Source organism: Epinephelus lanceolatus, chromosome 5, assembly GCF_041903045.1.
Source record: "Epinephelus lanceolatus isolate andai-2023 chromosome 5, ASM4190304v1, whole genome shotgun sequence".
NCBI lineage: Eukaryota > Metazoa > Chordata > Actinopteri > Perciformes > Serranidae > Epinephelus > Epinephelus lanceolatus.
In genome coordinates, this window is record NC_135738.1 from 35,643,357 (window position 1) to 35,666,077 (window position 22,721).

General features: G+C 39.1%; 3 protein-coding genes across 4 annotated transcripts in view; all 3 read right to left on the reverse strand.

Annotated features, from left to right (window-relative positions):
- vps9d1 (VPS9 domain containing 1) overlaps positions 1-9,694 on the reverse strand; it is a 56,168-nt gene extending 46,474 nt beyond the window's left edge. For both annotated transcript variants that reach the window (XM_078168166.1, XM_078168168.1), the window contains exons 1-4: positions 9,560-9,694; positions 7,877-7,949; positions 4,124-4,327; positions 2,163-2,328 (exon numbers count right to left, since the gene is read on the reverse strand). In XM_078168166.1, coding sequence (XP_078024292.1) covers positions 2,163-2,328; positions 4,124-4,327; positions 7,877-7,949; positions 9,560-9,658 — 542 coding nt within the window. In that variant the 5' untranslated portion in view covers positions 9,659-9,694. The remainder of the gene's footprint in view (positions 1-2,162; positions 2,329-4,123; positions 4,328-7,876; positions 7,950-9,559) is intronic.
- Positions 9,695-10,888: 1,194 nt separating this feature from the next.
- LOC117261627 (C-C motif chemokine 3-like) lies at positions 10,889-13,625 on the reverse strand. The gene is made up of 3 exons (XM_033634020.2): positions 13,467-13,625; positions 12,386-12,509; positions 10,889-12,001 (listed from the first exon to the last, which is right to left on the reverse strand). The coding sequence occupies exons 1-3, from the start codon at positions 13,528-13,530 to the stop codon at positions 11,908-11,910; spliced, it is 282 nt and encodes a 93-aa protein (XP_033489911.2). The 5' UTR covers positions 13,531-13,625; the 3' UTR covers positions 10,889-11,907.
- Positions 13,626-16,495: 2,870 nt separating this feature from the next.
- Positions 16,496-17,370, reverse strand: LOC117261744 (C-C motif chemokine 4-like). Its single transcript, XM_033634207.2, has 3 exons — positions 17,105-17,370; positions 16,887-17,013; positions 16,496-16,711 (listed from the first exon to the last, which is right to left on the reverse strand). The coding sequence occupies exons 1-3, from the start codon at positions 17,166-17,168 to the stop codon at positions 16,603-16,605; spliced, it is 300 nt and encodes a 99-aa protein (XP_033490098.2). The 5' UTR covers positions 17,169-17,370; the 3' UTR covers positions 16,496-16,602.
- Between the last annotated feature and the right edge of the window lie 5,351 nt (positions 17,371-22,721).

The following is a 22,721-nucleotide window of genomic DNA, read 5'->3' on the forward strand; positions in this document are numbered from 1 at the left end:
GGATCGTTTCTTGTCCATCCCCCTAGAAGATTTAACTAAGCTAGTGAGCAGTATGAAGATCTCCTCCAGCCCGTTAGACATCTTGCCCATGTCTCTACTGAAAAAAGTTTTTGGTTCCATCGGCTCTTCCCTGCTCTACATTATTAATTGCTCACTGGTCTCTGGCTGCTTCCCCTCCTATTTTAAACAGGCGGTTGTCCAGCCGCTTCTTAAAAAGCCCAATTTGGACCCTTCATTATTTAGCAACTTTAGGCCCATTTCTAAATTGCCTTTTATTTCAAAGATTTTAGAAAAAGTCGTTGCTAACCAATAGTCCCTGCCCTAAATAAGCATTGTATCCTTGACAAATTTCAATCTGGTTACCGTCAGAAGCATTCCACTGAGACAGCACTTCTTAGAGTGTCTAATGACATCATGATGGCCTCTGACACTGGTAAATGTACCATCCTAGTGCTGCTTGGCCTTAGCGCAGCCTTCGATACCGTGGATCTCCACATCCTGTTAGACAGGCTCAGTGACTGTGTTGGCATTTCAGGCAGTGCCCTTGACTGGTTTGCCTCCTAACTCTCTGGTAGAAGTTTCTCTGTAGCATCTGGTCCTTGTATGTCTGAGTCTGTCCCCCTTTCTTGTGGGGTGCCTCAAGGCTCAGTGTTGGGTCCAATTTTGTTTGCCCTGTATATGCTTCCTCTTGGAAACATTATCAGCAGGTTTGAGGGTGTATCATATCATATGTACGCAGATGATATTCAGATGTATTTTTCTTTTAATCCTGACAGGACTGACAGTCTGAATGTACTGCATGACTGTTTTTCTGCAATTAATGACTGGATGGTCAACAATTTCCTCCAGTTTAATGCTGCTAAGACAGAGGTCCTTACTGTCGCTCCTGACTGTACTGGTTCCAAGGTGGCTAGCTGTATTGGGTCCCTGAATTCAAATATCCGCTCTAACCTGAGAAATCTCAGAGTTATTTTTGACCAGGCCATGCACTTTGATAAACACATCCATGTGTTGACCCATACATGCTTTTTCCACCTTAAAAACATTGCAAAACTGAGATCTGTTGTATCACATGGGGAACTGGAAATGATCATTCATGCCTTTGTGTCATCACGTCTGGATTACTGCAATTCACTTTTCATGTGTCTCAGCATAACTTTTGTAGATTGCCTCCAACTGGTGCAGAATGCTGCTGCCAGGCTGTTTACCAAATCACCCAAAAACTGCCACATTACTCCTGTCCTGGCCTCCCTACACTGGTTTCCTGTCAGCTTTAGGATCCAGTTCAAAATCCTTGTTTTAACATATAGAGCCCTTCTGAGTATCTGTCTGACCTGCTGCATGTATACGTTCCTAGTAGGACACTTAGGTCAGCCAATCACGGCCTGTTGGCAGTTCCTCGCACTAGGCTCAGAACTAGAAGTGACCAGGCCTTTGAGTCCATTGCGCCCAGATTGTGGAATGCCCTCCCACAGAATTTGAGAGCCGCAGCATCCGTTTTTAAGAAGCACCTTAAAACCTACCTCTATAGGCAGGCATTCTTCAACTTGTCTTAAGTGACTTAGTTTTACAACAACTGCTGCTGTTTCATTTTGTGTCTCTCTATGTTTGTATGTATGTATTCTTGGTTGTATTTTAATCCTGTGAAGCACTTTGTGAGTTCTCTCTGTGAGAAGTGCTATACAAATAAATTTTACTTACTTACTTACTTCTTGAGTATAACATATACATCTGTTGGCTGGCTCTGGCTTTGTGGAACTTGCTTCGTGTTACAGCTGTAAGGACTTGTCGATATAATGGCACTGACATGTTCACTGACATTAATATTTACTTTTGAGTGATAAATTAGGGATTTTAAGCAAGTTATGAGCTTTTGCAGTGTGGTGCCATTTGTACAAATTATTTTGACAAACACACCTACTGTTGTGCAAATGTTAAGGATGTTTCAATAACTGTACCAAAGCGACTGAGAAAAACTGTAAGAATCATCAGTGAGTGTAAGAATCTGATGTTCTGACCTGCTTGGTCAATTCAATGCGTACTCTGAATGGAAACTAGAAGTAACTGGTTCTTGGAAATCTCTGCTGTGTTGCTCACTTCAGAGAATATCTGTCAATAAATGGATCAATATTGGTCCTCCTTGATAAAGAAATGACCCCTACTTTTTGCTTGTGTCCTGTGACTCCACTGTCTGCTGTTTCTGGAAGACTTCAGGAGGCAGAAAAGGGGAGAGTTCGCTGCTACCATCTGACAACACCCTGCGGTGACCAGTCTTTGTCGGGCTGGTTGCCTTACGCCCCGCGTTAACAGCAGTATGAGTTGGAGGGACTGCGGCAGCAGAGGTGAAACAGAGAGACAAAAAGTTGTTACTGGTGTAAAGAACAAAATCACAAGGCTATACAGTACAGGCCAAAAGTTTGGACACACCTTCTCATTCAATGCGTTTTCTTTATTTTCATGACTATTTACATTGTAGATTCTCACTGAAGGCATCAAAACTATGAATGAACACATGTGGAGTTATGTACTTAACAAAAAAAGGTGAAATAACTGAAAACATGTTTTATATTCTAGTTTCTTCAAAATAGCCACCCTTTGCTCTGATTACTGCTTTACACACTCTTGGCATTCTCTCCATGAGCTTCAAGAGGTAGTCACCTGAAATGGTTTTCCAACAGTCTTGAAGGAGTTCCCAGAGGTGTTTAGCACTTGTTGGCCCCTTTGCCTTCACTCTGCGGTCCAGCTCACCCCAAACCATCTGGATTGGGTTCAGGTCCGGTGACTGTGGAGGCCAGGTCATCTGCCGCAGCACTCCATCACTCTCCTTCTTGGTCAAATAGCCCTTACACAGCCTGGAGGTGTGTTTGGGGTCATTGTCCTGTTGAAAAATAAATGATCGTCCAACTAAATGCAAACCGGATGGGATGGCATGTCGCTGCAGGATGCTGTGGTAGCCATGCTGGTTCAGTGTGCCTTCAATTTTGAATAAATCCCCAACAGTGTCACCAGCAAAACACCCCCACACCATCACACCTCCTCCTCCATGCTTCACAGTGGGAACCAGGCATGTGGAATCCATCCGTTCACCTTTTCTGCGTCTCACAAAGACACGGCAGTTGGAACCAAAGATCTCAAATTTGGACTCATCAGACCAAAGCACAGATTTCTACTGGTCTAATGTCCATTCCTTGTGTTTCTTGGCCCAAACAAATCTCTTCTGCTTGTTGCCTCTCCTTAGCAGTGGTTTCCTAGCAGCTATTTGACCATGAAGGCCTGATTGGCGCAGTCTCCTCTTAACAGTTGTTCTAGAGATGGGTCTGCTGCTAGAACTCTGTGTGGCATTCATCTGGTCTCTGATCTGAGCTGCTGTTAACTTGCGATTTCTGAGGCTGGTGACTCGGATGAACTTATCCCCAGAAGCAGAGGTGACTCTTGGTCTTCCTTTCCTGGGTCGGTCCTCATGTGTGCCAGTTTCGTTGTAGCGCTTGATGGTTTTTGCGACTCCACTTGGGGACACATTTAAAGTTTTTGCAATTTTCCGGACTGACTGACCTTCATTTCTTAAAGTAATGATGGCCACTGGTTTTTCTTTAGTTAGCTGATTGGTTCTTGCCATAATATGAATTTTAACAGTTGTCCAATAGGGCTGTCGGCTGTGTATTAACCTGACTTCTGCACAACACAACTGATGGTCCCAACCCCAGTGATAAAGCAAGAAATTCCACTAATTAACCCTGATAAGGCACACCTGTGAAGTGGAAACCATTTCAGGTGACTACCTCTTGAAGCTCATGGAGAGAATGCCAAGAGTGTGCAAAGCAGTAATCAGAGCAAAGGGTGGCTATTTTGAAGAAACTAGAATATAAAACATGTTTTCAGTTATTTCACCTTTTTTTGTTAAGTACATAACTCCACATGTGTTCATTCATAGTTTTGATGCCTTCAGTGAGAATCTACAATGTAAATAGTCATGAAAATAAAGAAAACGCATTGAATGAGAAGGTGTGTCCAAACTTTTGGCCTGTACTGTATATTGGCTAATTTTAAATTGGGAGCCCTGCAGCAGGCTCTGAGTTAGCCGTGATTGAATGGTATGTTAATAAAAGACATGATTCTGATTCACCATTGTTTGCAGCACTGGCAGCTGGGATGACAGCAGTCTGATGGGGCTCTGACTGGCCAGGCAAACAGGTAGCGGAGACAGAGGCAGGGAGATCAGGGGGGTCGGCTCTCTTCCCTATAAATGACTTGGCTCTCTCCAGACACTGCTCAGCCAACCTCAACATCCGCTCCACATCCACCGCAACCATGATCCTCTCCTCCGAGGCTGTGACGGAAAGACAGAGACGACTGAGAAAGTCACTGGATGATTGGTCTAATGCAGGTCTACCATATAAAGGTCATCACATGGCATTTGAGATCTGATTCAATTACGTGCTAACACACAACCACTATACTCAAGTTGATTAGTTCAAGTCTAGTTAGAATTCTAATCTATGTCTGCAGGCTGCGCTGCGCTATCTGTGCTCTGCTTCTCCCCATGAGTGAAGTCGGAACTGGTCACTGACTGTCACATGTTCAATCCTTGTAGGATTTTCTCTTGGTCTATAAACTTATCAGTTTAATGGTCCAGAAAAGAGCTGACTGTGCACAAATTATCTGAATAATTTGAATATTGCAACTTGCAGGTCAAATACATATACCCCCATCCTCAAATACAGCATGTGAAACTGGCTTTAACTGCAATAAATTAGATAATAAGTTGGCGTGTGAGATTTCATTACATACAGTCAGGTCCATAATTATTTGGACAATGATACAGTTGTCATCATTTTGGCTCTGTACACCACCACAATGGGTTTTAAATGAAACAATGAATACCTGCTTAAAGTGCAGATTCTCAGCTTTCATTTAAGGCTTTTTTCAAAAATGTAGTATGAACCGTGTAGGAATGACAACCATTTCTTCACACAGTCCCCCAACTTTAAGGGCTCATAAGTATTTGGACAAACTAACATAATCATCAATTAAACAGTCAGTTTTAATACTTGGTTGCAAATCCTTTACAGTCAATGACTGCCTGAAGTGTTGGACCCATAGACATCATCAGATGCTGGGTTTCTTCCCTGGTGATGCTCTGCCAGCCCTTTACTGCAGCCGTCTGCACTTCCTGCTTGTGTTTTGGGTGTTTTGCCCTCAGTTTTGGCTTCAGCAAGAGAAACGCATGCTCAGTTGGATTCAGGTCAGATGATATGACTTGGCCATTGCAGAACATTCCACTTCTTTGCCTTAAAAATGTCTTTGGTTGCTTTTGCAATATGCTTCAGGTCAATGTCCATCTGCACTGTGAAGCATCATCCAATGAGTTTTGAAGCATTTAATTGAATCTGAGCAGATAATGGTGCCCCAAACACTTCAGCTTTCATCCTGCTGCTCTTGTAAGCAAGACAAGACTTCACTAGAATAAATACAGAGGGTTTATCACAAGATGCAAACCATTGGTTAGCCTTAAAAATGGAAGGCCAGATTAGAGTTTGTCAGAAACCATCTAAAAAGCCTGTACAGTTGTGGAACAGCATACTATGGACAGATAAAACAAAGATCAACTACCAGAATGATGGGAAGACAAGAGAAGGAAGAAGGGAAGGAACTGCTCATGATCCAAAGCACACCACCTCATCAGTGAAGCATGGTGGAGGTACTGTTATGTCATGGCCATGTATGGCTGCCAGTGGAACTGGTTCTCTTGTATTTATTGATGATGTGACTGCTGACAAGAGCAGCAGGATGAAAGCTGAAGTGTTTGGGGCACCATTATCTGCTCAGATTCAACCAAATGCTTCAAAACTCATTGGACGATGCTTCACAGTGCAGATGGACATTGACCTGAAGCATACTGCAAAAGCAACCAAAGACATTTTTAAGACAAAGAAAAGGAATGTTCTGTGATGGTCAAGTCATATCATCTGACCTGAATCCAATTGAGCATGCGTTTCTCTTGCTGAAGCCAAAACTGAGGGCAAAACACCCAAAACACAAGCAGGAAGTGCAGACGGCTGCAGTAAAGGGCTGGCAGAGCATCACCAGAGAAGAAACCCAGCATCTGATGATGCCTATGTGTCCAACACTTCAGGCAGTCATTGACTGCAAAGGATTTGCAACCAAGTATTAAAACTGACTGTTTAATTGATGATTATGTTAAGTTTGTCCAAATACTTATGAGCCCTTAAAGTCGGGGGACTGTGTGAAGAAATGGTTGTAATTCCTACACGGTTCATACTACATTTTTGAAAAAAGCCTTAAATGAAAGCTGAGAGTCTGCACTTTAAACAGGTATTCATTGTTTCATTTAAAACCCATTGTGGTGGTGTACAGAGCCAAAATGACGACAACTGTATCATTGTCCAAATAATTATGGACCTGACTGTATATACACAGTTAAGTTATTTCTTGTCCGGTCTTTCTGATGGGATGGGAATCACCTGAGGCCCCACAATACAGTATTAACACAATACAATTTTATTGCACTTTTAAATGTTTTCCATAAGGCTAGGCAAATAATGTCCCAAAAGAAAAACTTTGTCAACATCTGTAGTCAACATCTCACTGAAAAAGAAACTAATTTTCTTATTCTAATCGGCTACCAAAAGTTAAATTTGTGTTTGCAATATTGTCAGTTTATAAAAATCAATATTTGCCATTCATGTATCAATACAAATATTGCCACGCAGAATACTGCGATAAAATGCTGTACCTATTTCTCTCTTCTCCCTATTAAACTGTGCTGAGTTTCAAAACAATAAGCTGGAAGGACATTTTTGGATTTGAGGGGCCAGACTGAGGTCAGTAACAAAAGAGTGTGTCTTTGAATGACAAATAAAAATCAATAGCTTGATAGTATTGATTTCTCTGTAAGTGTAGGTTACATACTTGGGTGAAAACAGCAAGATAATTCAGCAAAATGAACACATTTAGCGGTGATATTTTCACAAAGGTTCAAGATGAACATTCGATGTGAAGCCCATTTTAAAGGTATTATAATGTTGCAGTTGTGACATTATATACATGTGAACATGTGCCCATGAACATGTGCCCATGAAAGTAAAATCACCCTAAAAAAAACAGCACAAAAGCGTAGGGTAAAGTACAGGACCCACAGCACCCCATTGTTGATGATATAAGATGCCTACAGCGACTGGTCTGTCCACACTATTGTGGAGAATAGTGGAGAATCAAGTCTCTACTTTCTTTAGATCCTACACTTAATTGTCAGTTGATGCGAACTTGTTTCTGTGAACTCACATAGAGTAAAACATGGAATCCCAGGACTTTTCATGCCCACGATGAAGGCATAAAAAAGCATGTTGCAATGACACAGGACAGCTCCATCAAAAAGAGGTCCAAGCTGCTTTGCCAATAAATAAAAGCCTATTTCACAGTCTGTATTGATGTTATAGTTCTAACCCGATAACGAGGCAGGTTTAACTGCTACATATTTGAATGAAGGCCTTCAAAAGTGAAAATTTTTTTTCTTAGTCTGAAATGTATTCATTTGAGGCCCATTAGAAAATTGTGTGCCATAGGCAAAACTGAGTAAACATACAAAAGGGAAAATGATCATGAGGTTTGATGTTTATCATAAAGCATCTAAGGTCCACACAGAATCTGTGCCCGCAAAAAAACTCCAACAACACCTCTGCAGATTTTTTTTCCACTGAAAAAATGTTATCTTGATTAAATACTATCTATCACATTAAAAGAAAATTTCACAGATTGTCATTCCAGATCACTGCTGAAAACTGTGGGGAACAAAAATCTGCAAAGTCTGTTGGGGTCTGAGCATCAGTCTTGATATATGTCAATACTCAGATCTTACTTTGTGAACCAGTGTCCTCCAAAAGTGCATGTGATATGTAGTTGATGGTCCGGAGATATTCACAGTAAGCTTCCTGCAGAAAGACCATAAGCATGTAGTATTGTATTATTATTATTATTATCGTGATACACAGCAAACATCATAATAACTACGGCCAATGACACATTACAATAGTAAAAAGTACTAAAGAATTAAAGTAGTAAAGAATTAAAAAAAGCATTAGCCATTGTTGCTAAATTTGAAACCTCAAGCCGAAAATGCAGCTGTTTTTTTTTTTTTTTTTTTATGTTAAAAATACATATTACCGTTAAACTTCAATTAAAAGCCTAGTCCCAGTTAAACGCCCAGTCCCTTTTACTGGCCTGGTGTGGCTACACATTTTGACAAATAAAGGCCTGTCTCAATTAGATGCCTGGTCTGGTTGCCAAACTGTTATTTTCATATAAGTTCTTTGGATGTGTAAAACTGTATTGTTTCCTGCCCTCCTGAGCTAACAATAGTTAGATTGTGCATAGGTTTAACTTTTGTCAATATGGAGATGTTACACATTGTTAGCTTGGTTGATTTCACTGTACTGAAACAACGAGCACCAGAGAAGACCCTGAGTCATTCAGATTTACCATCGTGACAAACAACAAATGGTGACTCCCTTCTTCTAAAGCTGTCTTAAAGTCAGAATATGTGTCCAGTCCTCGATTACCTAGACAGTTATTTATATTAATTTAATCCTTAAAGGTCCATCAATCAAAATAATCAAAAGTGTTTTTCATAAAAATTAATCCAAGTTATGAATAATGTTTTAACGGGATTAAGTAGTGTTGTGTCGGTATGGCGGGTGCTGTTATCCTCAGGTGCTATCTAACAAGTGTCATAAAATAACTGATGTTATTTGAAGCCTAATTTTTATACAAGTAATATTCTTGGCTGAGCAACAGTTTTGTGTGAAAGGAATTAAAGGCCGGTCCCATATAGCCGGCTGTCCCAAATATAAGCCTGCTAAGTTCAGCAATTTAAGCAAATAATAGCCCTGGCTACTAATTGAAGTTTTATGGTGTGTAAAAATTGAAAAAAGAGATATCTAGTGTCAAATGTCCTCATTGACTTAATATCTTAATAACTGGCATACATAACGTTACTTCCTGTGATGAGAAGGATAGCACATGTAATACTGATATCATGTTACAGCTTATTAAGGCGAGATATGTGAAGCAATTTAACCTACTAGGAATATTATCTGTCTGTATTCTCATTAGTTGCACCTGTCTAATTCAATTTGGTGATCTAACGTTATTATAATACTCTGAAATAAAAAGTGGCCTCAAGTATTAGCACGTTTTATTCGTGTTTCATTAAAAGTGAAAAGGCAATAGTGCTTTTATAATAAATAAACTTCTTCTAAAATTACATTAGTGATACCTACAATAATAGTGAGTAGTCAGTGAAAAAGTGCAAACATTTTAAAACAACTGAAATTAATAAAATGAACATTAATAGCGTTGAGCAGTGCAATGACACCTGACTGTCAGTGATAACAACAACACACCTCGGTGTTTAACTGACAGGTTAGCTAGCTAACCCTCTAACGGTTTCCGCCCCCTCCGTCTGTTTACATCACTACACAGTGTTTCCTCTGTGGTAAACACCTTCGTGTCATGGCTGCTGTCAGGCTGTGTAACACACTACCTTGTGTTTGTTCTCTCCGTCCAGTTGTATCGCTACTTTTGCCATTTTCATAGCATTTTGAAGGGGCTTCACCCCACTGTCAGCTGTAGCCATGGTCATTCCAGATCCGGATCCTCTGCTTTTCCTCTTCTCCGTTTCCTCTTTCTTCTTCGCTGTGCTCAGTCATGGCGGTCATATACACAATATAAAGACACATACTGCCACCTACTGTAGGGGACTGGCAGAGTCAAGGCACTTACTCATCTGAATACTGATGTTACAGTAATGGATATATTAACGATTGTTATGTTTTTGGGTTGCTCGTCCGTCCCATTCTCTGTACACGCCATACCTCAAGAACAGCTCAAGGGAATTTCTTATCATTTGGTACAAACGTCCCCTTGAAATCAATAATGAACTGATAAGATTTTGGTGGTCATAGGTCACAGTTCAAAGTCACTGTGACCTTATTTGTCTCATCCTTGCACACACAAACAGCTCAAGGGAATTTCTTCAAATTTGACACAAATGTCAACTCAAACAGAAGAATAAACTGATTACAGTTTGGTGATAGAGGGTTGAAGGTCAAAGGTCAAGGTCGGTGTGACCTCACAAAACATGTTTTTGGCCATAACTCAAGAATTCTCATGTAAATAATGGCAAAACTTCACACAAATGTCAAATAGGATAAAAAGAATGAAGTGATGACGTTTTACATCTAAAAGGTCAAAGGTCAGCTTCACTGTGACATCATAATATACTACATAAAACACTTATCTGGCCATTATTCAATGTCATATCTCAGGAACAGAAGGGGAGACATTTGGTCAGATACTGAATTGGTGACACTCATCTTGGGTGCTCAGCTTGAAACTGAGTTGATTGTATAGATCTTCTGTGCTGCCAGAGGGGAGAAGTGTGTCAATGTATTTACAAACATGGATGTAAACTAGATAAGAGAAACTTGACTGGTACGTGGAGCAATACCACTATATAATATAATTTTGATTTGTTAATAAAACACAGATACTATGCTATTAAAACAGTCATAAAACAGTTTATGATTCAAAAGGTTGTTTTTTTTTTTAATTGCAAAAAAAATTGGATGGATTAGCCCACTGAACAGGCCAACAGGGCACAGGCTCATGTCCCCAAAGCATTAGCCCCACCCCCCAGCATTCACCAGCAAAATGTTACTCTATTTAATACGTACAGATCAGGAAGACACACAAAAAGACCACAAATAAACACAAAGCTACTGCAAAGAGATACAAAATGACTACAACTAGGGACAAAACAACCATAAAGAGACACATGTAAATAGAAATAAAATGACAAAAACAATTTCAATTGCCTTTATTTAAATATTCACAAGAGATTGTTTCTCTCTCTCTCTCTCTTTTTTTTTTCTTTTGTGACACCCATGCAAAAAAGCTGTTGTGCTGTTAACAGTGAATCCATTTTTAAAGCTGCATCTGGTTCCTGATCTGCATGAAAACACACAGTGATACGATGATGTGCTGATTTCCTGATAACCATGATTTTTGGATATTGTCTAAATCATATCCAGGAGTATTAAGGTTGTGTATGTGGATGAGTTGTGCAAAATTTCAAGTAACTCACACTTATGACTGTGGTGTTATTGCCATTGTGTTGTTAGTATTTGCAATTACATAATGAATTTAAGAGTTACAGCAGATGCTGAATTTGCCACACCTCAAAGATATAGACAACCAATTGTAGGAAAAATGTGGGATGTATCAAATTCGCCCATTCATGATTTTTTTCAGGCTAATACAGGCTTGATTGTGGCCTATACTGAGAGATTGGACCATGAATGCAAGACAGATGCTGGGAGCATTTTAACATGCTGCAGTATGCATGTGTATATGTTCTTCTATTCTCATTGCTAACTTCCTGTGGTTGATTTTGTCAACATACTGTGACCAATTATGCACTTAGTATGCCCTACTAGAGAGGCGTTTTGTGACTTCTTCTAAGTAATGCCATCTTACATTAACCTTTAGACATGAAAAAGATAATGCAGGATTGAATCACTCTGAATAAAAAGTTACACTACACAGTGTGCAGGTCTTCTCCTTTGTGAGCTAAGTTAAAAGCAAAATTGCAATACATCACAAATCTGTGAGAGTTGACAGCTATATTAAGTTGTATACAGCATTTTTATTTTTATTTTATGAATGCATATATCGATACATTTGTAGAATGCAATTAAAAAGAATAAAGCAATCAGCAAAACAATCAATAGCTGCACTAAAAACCGTCTTGGAAAAAAGATGTTTTCATTATTATGAAAGATCAGACGGAGCTGTATCGTGGCTTGAGGGTGAGTAGATGGAGATGTTCCATCATTTGGTGCTGAATTGCTGTTGGTTGAAAGCTCTCTGTGCCCAGTTCAGATTCTGGCTCACACAGATCTCATTCCCTCTGGCAGTGCTGACCCTGCAGAAGAAAAAAAATTCAGTAACAACACAGTTAGGACTGAAAAAAATAATTTTCAACATTTTATCTGTTGTGTTTTAATCAGTCAATCAAAATATATAAATAAAATGTAGACATTACATAGAATGAATCATACTCAAAGCACAATATAAAAACATGTACATGCAAAAACACAAGAGTATTAATCAGTGTCTTATATAGAGACAGCTATACCAATGCCTCCCAAACTGGGATTAGTAGAGTGCAGTATTAAACTTAAAACATCGCCCAATATTTATATACTTTGCTTCATTATTCTTTCTGTTTTGTGCTCAGATAAAAACTGCCTAACACTGTTGCTCTAGTGAGAATCACTCTAGTGACATAAACAAATGTCAGACATACACAAATCCCTTTTCCTGACAGCTGCTGTGAGTCTTGATGATGGAAATAATTTGCGGCTGCGGCACCCGTCCTGTATAGAATTGAAAGCAGCATGATCCGGGCGTCATTTCTTTCAAGGCTTGAGCTGGTAAAACAAAACAAAACAAGAATCATTTAGCATCACGCAGCATCAACATGTGTGTTGCTGCATGCTGGCAACATCACGTCTGCCTGAAGAGAGATATTCAGTGCACAAACACAAGTCTTAACACTGATTTATCAAACTGAACTGAGTGCACTGACTGAATCTTAGGTTAGTATTATAATGTGTAAGGCTTATTTCTGCTCTATCATTCTCATATCATTAATATTTATTGATGTGTACAGCTTATTTCTGCACAAATGTTATCCTTATTCTCATACATTATATTTCTTTCCTTTTTTTGCACTTGCATTTTTACATATGTTTTTAAAATTTCCTGTATTTTGTTATCTACTCTATGTGCCTCTGCAAACCTATAGATTCTGTGCTTTGACTTCACCTTTATTTACTACAGGAATTCCAGTAAACTAAATATAACTCAAAGTATGATTGGCAAAATATGCAATCGCAAATGACAAAATATAGATTTAACTAAGAAATTTAAGTGAGCTTTGTCAGTTCACTGAGGGAGATTAAGATCTCTTTTGCATTTTTCTGGGAATTTGCAACTATTTGAGTTTTTATTATGCAAATAAAAGCTCTCACAGGCCGATTCTTGTCTACATTTTTAGGCCAATATATACAGCTATAATCATTTTGTCAAATTAAGAATTGTTACTGTTTTTTTTAATGTAATTTAATAGTAAACTGCATATAAAAAATTAAAAATATGAAAATTTAAAAATCCAAAACCTGCTCTAAAACAGGGGTGGAAGGGGGTGGTATTTAAATCACATAATCAGATATGTTAAGAATAAAGAATGCATGAGGTAATGGTATCAGGTGTTGTATATGTATAAAATGAAATAGTAAAATTTTAAAAGGTCATTGGAAGCCTAATCCAGAAAACAATTGACATCTCTCTCCACTATGATTCATAAATGAGACTGACAGACTTACGCATGGCAGTGCAGTAAACAGTGAGCAGCAGCATGAGTCCCACTGTATTGATGAGAGCCTTCATGATGTCCTCAGTGCAGACGTGATGATGCTCTTCTGTCTGTGCTGTATGAAGTGATTCGCTCTGATCACTACGTGTCTTATAGCTGCTTACATGTTCTCATGCTACAGCAATTCTAAGAAAAGGACCACAGTGGGTGTTGTCACAGTGTTGAGTGACAGGAAGTTTGAGGGTCACCTTAGGATGGCAAGATTAACAATTGACGAGATTGAGATGTTGAGATGTTAATTACAACACAAACAGATAATAAGTAGGATAAACATTTATATCTGATGAAGCTGAGAACTTTTACTTTGGAAGCAACGAAAAATGATTTTAAGGTTAAAGATAGAGTTATCAGCCTGGTTTGGTTCACTGTCCAACATCCACCGCAATCCACTAAACAAAATCATAACAATGAGCAGTAAAATAATCGGACTGGCAAAGGAACCACTTCTCAGCATCTACAATAGAAGGACTAAACAAAAAGGTTTTCAGATAGCTTCAGACACCACCCACACACTGCACAGCCATTACAAACCCCTACCCTCAGGTCTCAGGTACAGATCTCTTGCTTTTGAAACAAAGAGAGCCATGTCCAGCTTTGTACCCTCATCCATCAGACTATTGAATAACAGCTGATTTGATCTGGTATGTGTATGCTTGTGGGTGTGTGTGTTTGTTTTTCTCTCCTTTTAACATTTGTATTCGTATTTTTAACTTTTTAACATTTGTATTTATCTATTTGTATTTATTTTGTTTAATATGCACTGTCGCTCTTCACAGATGAAGTTCCTCACAGACAAATAAAGTTCTTTGAATTGAATTAAGTTTAGGTTAAGGGTAAAGGTTGTTTTTATGTCAGTGAGGGACAAACATGTGTGTCTGTGTGCCAATAAACTACTAAATGCTGCATGCCGGACCAAGTGTTTTAACTTAGGCCATTTTATATATGATATCAATGTTACTCTATCTTCCTGAACCAAGTAAAAGTGATGTAATCATGAAATCTAATCTTCAAATTAAAAACGTGACAGTAAAATTTCACCACCGTTTCAGTATCAGGTTAGGGAGGGTGTCGTGGCCTCGTTGCTGCGCTGTCTTTACAATAAATGATGCCATATGAAGATAAAGATGCACATCACACCACAGACCAGCAGCCTCTACTGATGCTATCAGGACAGATAGAGATTTTGCTGATGCTGGCATATTAAAGTGTGGTCACACAGCAGCAAAACAAATAGGCTGTGTGAAAATAACACATTTCACACATGCACACAATAAGTTTGCAAGTCATGCTCAAACCTCACTGATCTTATCACAACAAGAAAACAGCTTGCGGTGTAAATTTGTGCAGGGGCTGCAAATCTTCAGAATGTAAAAAAGAAAGAAAGAAACACGCATAGCACATATATTGCATTTGCAATTTTCAAAGATATTGCATCTATGTGTATCTGATTCCAACTGTAACATTATAGTTTTGTTTTGTTTTTGTTTTTTGTCCAAAGCAATGTCCAGTATATCACTGTTGTCATAGCTCAGTGAAACAAGGCAAGGACTCAATCACACAGCTGGCAGACAGAGCAGATGAGCTGAATTCAAAGTTTACATGGGTCAATAATCAGAGCTTACTTCAGCAACAGGGAATCAGACCAAGCAACTGGAGCAGGCGCACAGGTGGCAAAAAATAAATAAATAAGAGAGTAGAGTAATGTCAATAATAGCATTAGCAAGTGTTATCCGATTTTCCATATTTCTGAATCCTGTTTACCAAAAGGTGGAAAATAGAACTGATATGTGAGTGTGAACACTGAAGACAGGTTCACAAGCTGCCCAGCTGTCCTTAGCACAGCTCACCTTGGAGTACATGATATATATCTTACAACAAAGCAGCATAAACAATGTTCTGTTCAGTTAACTTTATTAGTTTATTTAACAGGGGCCATGCCCAACACAACTTTTGAACCAGTTAGCTTGTACAGCTAATTTGCATCTGTGGTCCCCAGGACAACAGTTTGTCGATTTACTAACAGTACGAAACATTATAAAATACACAGTTATATTGGCTGTTGCAGAATGTGCATGATGATGATGATGAAGGATTAAAGCTGTATTAATGAGTGTATTTTACATGAACTTTAACTCAAAGGTCACCGTGTAATGTGTGACTGACATATACAAAGAAAATTAGAGACCATCATTGGGATCACACAAGACCCGGAACAGCTATTTACATCAGCCAGGAGCATAAAATGGAGGGGCAATGGTCCCTTCCCTTCTGCCTACCCTCTTACTTCTGGCCCTTTTGCTCAGACCACACTCATCTTCGAACCTAACCTTCATTGTGATCTCAACTACATCCCTGTAAAGTTTTGTGACTGCATCTTGCAAAATCTGTTCACAGAGAGACACTTTGCAAAATATTTAAAACCACTTCTGTGACAGTTCCTGCTACAATTGGTGTCAGCAGGACCACATTTTGCCTTGATGTCACACAAACACACAGACTAAAAACAGTGCCAGCTGTTGTAAATTAGCTCTGGTTAACCCACAGAACACTAACTGTCCAGCTTCAACCAGCAAATAGACAAAGTCAGTCAGCAGGCCATACAACAAGCCTTTAGCAACTGAAGAGCCATGTTTTTCTCACGAGTTGGCAAAGAAAACACATCTAAAGTGAGAATTAATGTTACATCCAACAGGTCAGATCTGTTGGATCATAGTGAGCAGCATTTGAATGTGTTCCATATCATAGGATAAGATGTTCTGTGGCATCTGTTTAATTAGGGAAACAAAATTTAATAAATTACATTACATTAACAAATTAATTATTATATATGGAAATTAATCTTTCATGTCATCTAGATTGTATTTCTTTAGTTGAAGTCTGCTATTGCCCAACTGTCTGATAATCCATAAAAGGTCTTAACAAGGGAGATGTTTTGTTACACTCTAATAAATGCAATCAGAAAACACACAGAACCAGCAATATAGCTCAAAACGTCAGTCACGTTTTTATTAAAATAGAAAGTCCTCACACATTCTGCCTGAAAAACCAGGCAATAATTCATCACAGTATTATACAATAATACATCTTCATAGCTGCTGACCGCTGCCCTCAGTGTTGTGCAGTTGATTGTAGAGATCCAGAGCCCACTGGAAAGATCCACTGTAGCAGATGTGTTTTCCTCTGATAGTCTGGACTCTGTGAAACATACAGGAGAGAAAACTCAGGTCATCCCTCTTCTTTTGTGTTTTAAGAGTAATTATAAAGCATGCTGTGGCTTTGTATTGATGCCTGGAGGTCATCCATTATTCTATTCGTCATTTCATCTTCAGTTACGAGACAATAACAGCAGCAGAATGTGGCACAAACTTACATGAATGCCTGCTTCAGACAGGAGCTGTGGGTCTTGGTAATGGTGGATACCCTCTTCACATGTATACCGCGGTTGTAAAAGCCGAAGCAGCAGTTTCCAGGTGCCATGCTGATTTCAACAGCTGTAGCTGTGAGGAAGGTAAATGGATAAAGTCAATACAAACATGTCAGTGAACAAACTCTGCAGACGATGAGGCACAAACACAGACACAAACTCACGCATGGCGTCGCAGCAGCAGGCGATGAGCAGCAGCAGCCCCAGAGTGATGCACAGAGTCTTCATGATGCTGTCAGTGAAAGGACGAGGAGGATGATGCTGTTCTTCTTCTCTCTTTGCTGTGATCGACTCTCGGCACTGTGTCTGATATAAATCCTGTCCAGTGTGGAACCGAAAGGTGTATGATGTACGTATGATGTCAGCCTTTCCATCCTACATTAATCCTGCCGTGAGACATCAGGGGAGAATTTCCCCACACCTCCTCAGAACTTCCACTGCCAAGAAATGCTCAGATGACTGCTGGTGTCTGGTGAGGGGACGAAAGTAACAGTTGTAAAGATTAAAATCAGCTACCCGACCACAGAAAACAGAAGAGCCTCTTCAGTATTTAGCTCGTCTACATCTCAGTGCACTTTTAGACTGTGGAAAGGTTATGTAGGCAACAACTGCTTCAAAGTAGGGTTCTAAATAGGGTTGTAAAAAGATATATCTACCCAATATATCTAATATCTAGTAATGCCGAACTAGTAATGACACTGCACCTAGATGAACTACGTTAAGAAAAAGTAAAGATGTCGGCTAATTTTGGATATTTTAGCTAATACGCTAGAAACAGCGTTTTTGGGATGGTAGGTTTTTTGCGGCTTGTAAAATAGAGTTGTAAAATAGGGTCGTAAAAGATACATCGACTGAATATATCAAATGTCTAGCAAAGCCGAACTAGTAATGACACTGCACCTAGATGAAATACGTTAAGAAAACGTAAGGATGATGGTTAATTTCAGATATTTTAGCAAGTTCTCTAGAAACTGCATTTTTGGGACTCCGGCTGTAGAGTTGTCAAATAGTGTCGTAAAAAAGTAAATCTACTGAATATATCGAATATCTAGTATGGCCGAACTATCATGTTATTATTAGTATTATTATTATTGGTGGGAAATTATAACAGAGGAATATAGTTGCCGTTTTAATATCAAGAACACTTTAGTGTTTTTGTGTGTATACAGGACGTTATTGAATCAGGGAATTTGTGTGTCCACCACGAAAAAGGATTCTAATTAACTTACATTTGCATTGTTTCCGTGGTACCGGCACGTAATTTCAACCCACTACGTGCTGCCACCATGAAATGCAGTGTTAAGAGGTTGTGGTCATTTCACGTATTTCTGTGAGATCAGGTTGTTTGAGGACTCCAATTTTGAAGCTTCAAGTTCGCCATTTCAGCTGTAGCCATTTTCAGCCTGTGATGTGGACGAGCGAGGGATCTGAGTAAGAAGCTGAGGACACTATCAGCAGACAGCCTGTCACTCAAAGCAGCCCACCCTTAATTATGTGCAACTTTAATCCTTAATAAAATGAAAACAGGGGAGTTATATATTGTCATGCATGTTAAAATGAGCTAGAGAGACAAAAAACTGTTTTTTGTACCAGGCTGCTAACATGCTTATTTCTGCTGTAAAGATGGGCATTTCAACACTGGGGTCTATGGGGACTGACTGGCTTTCAGAGCCGGCCTCTTTGGATGCTTGTTGGCTTCCTTTTTCCAGCCCCACAGTTAACCACTTGTGTTGAGCACTGTCCTGTTTCTGTATTTCATTACTTTAAAATGTATTAAAAAGTGGAAAAACTATAATATAATATGAGTGTTATGAAGACTATATCACTTTTGACTGTTAAAGTTTTTTTTAAGTGTTAGTATGCCATAAAATTGTCATAATAAGTTAATTAAAAAGTCCAAGTATACTATGTCATAAAAAAAAAAAAAGTCATGATGTGTGCACTTTTCCTGTGTGGCCCAAAGTAACATGTTGGCTCTGTAAAATGGCACTCAGTCATCAAAACTTTGAAAACTCATGATCTAAAATCCATTGTTTCAAAATGCTTTAAAATGATCCGTTTTGCTGTTAAGTTTCTACTGAGGGTAATTCCCCCCGAACCCCCTGAAGGGTTGGGTTGCCCCCCAGTGTTTACAGGTGATTACACCCATGGGATAATATATGATGATCTGAAAAGTTTCTGTCAACCTCTGATTTTAAACCATGTTTGGATGGTCGATCAGTTTAAAATGCAGTAAGTGTGATTCCCACAGACCTGCAGGAGAAAATGACCATTAGAGTCTGTATGTGTGAGGGTTCATACGTCTGTACATCACAGTAACAGGAGCGGCTGTCCAGGTAACATTTCTCACTGTAGAATAGACAACTCTAAAATTGTAAATGGTGTAGCTGTTTATAATGGGGACATATTGCCTGTTTACTTTTGTTTAAAGTTGCAAGTTGTGTCAGTGAGCCCTGTTTGACACAACTTGACACTGTTTGTATGAACACACACACACACACACACACACACACAGCAAGATGACAATAAAATGTCAAAATAAATCAGGGAAAAACATGGTTCTTAAAAATACTTTTGCTTCAAAGAAAGATCAATGGGTTTCGTTCGTAAAAAAAAAAAAAATCTATTTTCTCAGATGGCTCATGGGTTATAAATACAAACAAAAATACCATGAGTCAGTTCCCCTCTTTATGCTAATCTTTGCGGTTCAGACCGAAGTGATGGAGATGACATGGTGCTCATGAGATCTTATCACAGCTGCTTTCAGATGCATACACAAACCCAGGTTTAGCAAAGCATCTCTGACCTATTTAGATCTCTTCTGTGTGTGCACTTGCAACTCAATCAATTTCCTCATAGCTCTGTCAATGGACTGCCAGCGTAATGCACTGAGCTTGATACAGCCTGTAGTTAAACTGTAGTTCCAGAGGGAAAGTTTGTCCTGCAGAAAGGTGTATAATATCACAAGTCAGTGTCAAGCAGTAGTGAAAAGATTTCTAGAATAATTCAGCACAATTGCAGTTATGTTGCTGATATTTGACATCAGATGAATAATGAATAATGAATGATGTATAATGGGTTTCGCAATATACAGTAGTGCACAAAACCAAAACCCAAGCAGACACAGCCACTAAATTAAAAGTTGTGGATCATATTTAGATCTTAAGCTTAACTCTACATTATATTTAGTATTGTGAGCAGAGATCACTCATTGGGCAGCAGAACGTCCTCTTTCTGTGTTAGTATATAATGACTGTTGCGTTACTGGATTATAATTATTGACTGATCAGAATGTTAATGTAGCAGCTGGTCAAAGTGGAGCGAATTCTAGTGAATTGGGAAGTACAGTATTTAACAACGCAACATATATTCTTTGAAATGTAGTGAGTAGAAGTGTGTGTGTGTGTGTGTGTGTGTGTGTGTATGTACGAGAGAGAGAGAAAGAGGTGGGTGGGTGGGTCATCTCCACAATCGTAGGCCGTGTTGAAGCAGACACATTGAGAAATCCCCACTTAAGGTCATCATATTGACAAATCCAACATTCTCACCACAGTCAGATCTTACATTCAGATAAAGATTGATATTTCAGACTATTTGAGACTTTTAATTCCATTGCGTCATGTATAGGCTACAATAATGACAAAACAATGGTACCTGGCCGTAATATAGTGCTGCATAAATTATGTGACCAAAGGTAAACCATTACTTAACCAGGGGCATAATGTGAGCTTGTCTGTAATGTTATGTTTTCATGTGATGGACATGAAAACAGAATGGCCATGGTAAAAGTAGCAAATGACTGTCTACCACAAGAACAACAACAATATTCTGTACCAATACTCAGCAGTGGCACGACAGTAAGAACTGGTATGTGCAACTAAAAGTGTTGACTTCCCAGTGAACACTTTTTAACCTTAGTGCTGCTGTTGCACTTTTTTGTGTTAAAATGTAGTATTGTTAATATAATATAATATAATATTAGAATCAGACTAGACAGTATCAGACGTACAGCTGCAATAAATTTTTAGAACTTTCTAAATTTTTAGAACAATGCTTATCATCTGTCTTTCAAGTTTACATAAACACTTAGTTATCAGTTTATTAGGTACACGGGTAAATCCTCCCTTCATTTAGGTACTAATGTTGACATTAGTAGTGACACTGTTTTCAAGAGGTGTTGATTCAACTGTATGATTATCAAGCTACAGCAGCAGCTACAGATAGAGTGCTGCTGGATTGAATTGCATTATACTAACAGGTATTTCAATTATTTTGTACACTTCATGTATATCACTGAGGGTAAGCTGGGTAACAGAAACACTTCTCAGTACAGTTCAACAGCAACAAAAACTGAAAAAAAAAAAGATTTCTCAGATGTGATCTTATATTGATTATACTGTAAAATATTGTGAAATATCTCTATGTCTCAAACATTTTTGTACAGTTCATAATCTATATAACATATATATATAAATATATACAGTACAGGCCAAAAGTTTGGACACACCTTCTCATTCAATGCGTTTTCTTTATTTTCATGACTATTTACATTGTAGATTCTCACTGAAGGCATCAAAACTATGAATGAACACATGTGGAGTTATGTACTTAACAAAAAAAGGTGAAATAACTGAAAACATGTTTTATATTCTAGTTTCTTCAAAATAGCCACCCTTTGCTCTGATTACTGCTTTGCACACTCTTGGCATTCTCTCCATGAGCTTCAAGAGGTAGTCACCTGAAATGGTTTCCACTTCACAGGTGTGCCTTATCAGGGTTAATTAGTGGAATTTCTTGCTTTATCACTGGGGTTGGGACCATCAGTTGTGTTGTGCAGAAGTCAGGTTAATACACAGCCGACAGCCCTATTGGACAACTGTTAAAATTCATATTATGGCAAGAACCAATCAGCTAACTAAAGAAAAACCAGTGGCCATCATTACTTTAAGAAATGAAGGTCAGTCAGTCCGGAAAATTGCAAAAACTTTAAATGTGTCCCCAAGTGGAGTCGCAAAAACCATCAAGCGCTACAACGAAACTGGCACACATGAGGACCGACCCAGGAAAGGAAGACCAAGAGTCACCTCCGCTTCTGAGGATAAGTTCATCCGAGTCACCAGCCTCAGAAATCGCAAGTTAACAGCAGCTCAGATCAGAGACCAGATGAATGCCACACAGAGTTCTAGCAGCAGACCCATCTCTAGAACAACTGTTAAGAGGAGACTGCGCCAATCAGGCCTTCATGGTCAAATAGCTGCTAGGAAACCACTGCTAAGGAGAGGCAACAAGCAGAAGAGATTTGTTTGGGCCAAGAAACACAAGGAATGGACATTAGACCAGTAGAAATCTGTGCTTTGGTCTGATGAGTCCAAATTTGAGATCTTTGGTTCCAACCGCCGTGTCTTTGTGAGACGCAGAAAAGGTGAACGGATGGATTCCACATGCCTGGTTCCCACTGTGAAGCATGGAGGAGGAGGTGTGATGGTGTGGGGGTGTTTTGCTGGTGACACTGTTGGGGATTTATTCAAAATTGAAGGCACACTGAACCAGCATGGCTACCACAGCATCCTGCAGCGACATGCCATCCCATCCGGTTTGCGTTTAGTTGGACGATCATTTATTTTTCAACAGGACAATGACCCCAAACACACCTCCAGGCTGTGTAAGGGCTATTTGACCAAGAAGGAGAATGATGGAGTGCTGCGGCGGATGACCTGGCTTCCACAGTCACCAGACCTGAACCCAATCCAGATGGTTTGGGGTGAGCTGGACCGCAGAGTG

Excerpts from the sequence above, each read along its gene's own strand:
- LOC117261627 (XM_033634020.2), bottom strand. The coding sequence starts at position 13,530 with ATGAAGGCTCTCATCAATACAGTGGGACTCATGCTGCTGCTCACTGTT. Across the intron at positions 12,510-13,466 it reads TGTTTACTGCACTGCCATGC|CTCAAGCCTTGAAAGAAATG; the intron begins GTAAGTCTGTCA and ends TTGTTTTACCAG. Across the intron at positions 12,002-12,385 it reads TGTCAGGAAAAGGGATTTGT|GGTCAGCACTGCCAGAGGGA; the intron begins GTATGTCTGACA and ends TTTCTTCTGCAG.
- LOC117261744 (XM_033634207.2), bottom strand. The coding sequence starts at position 17,168 with ATGAAGACTCTGTGCATCACTCTGGGGCTGCTGCTGCTCATCGCCTGC. Across the intron at positions 17,014-17,104 it reads CTGCTGCTGCGACGCCATGC|CTACAGCTGTTGAAATCAGC; the intron begins GTGAGTTTGTGT and ends CCTTCCTCACAG. Across the intron at positions 16,712-16,886 it reads TGTCTGAAGCAGGCATTCAT|AGTCCAGACTATCAGAGGAA; the intron begins GTAAGTTTGTGC and ends TATGTTTCACAG.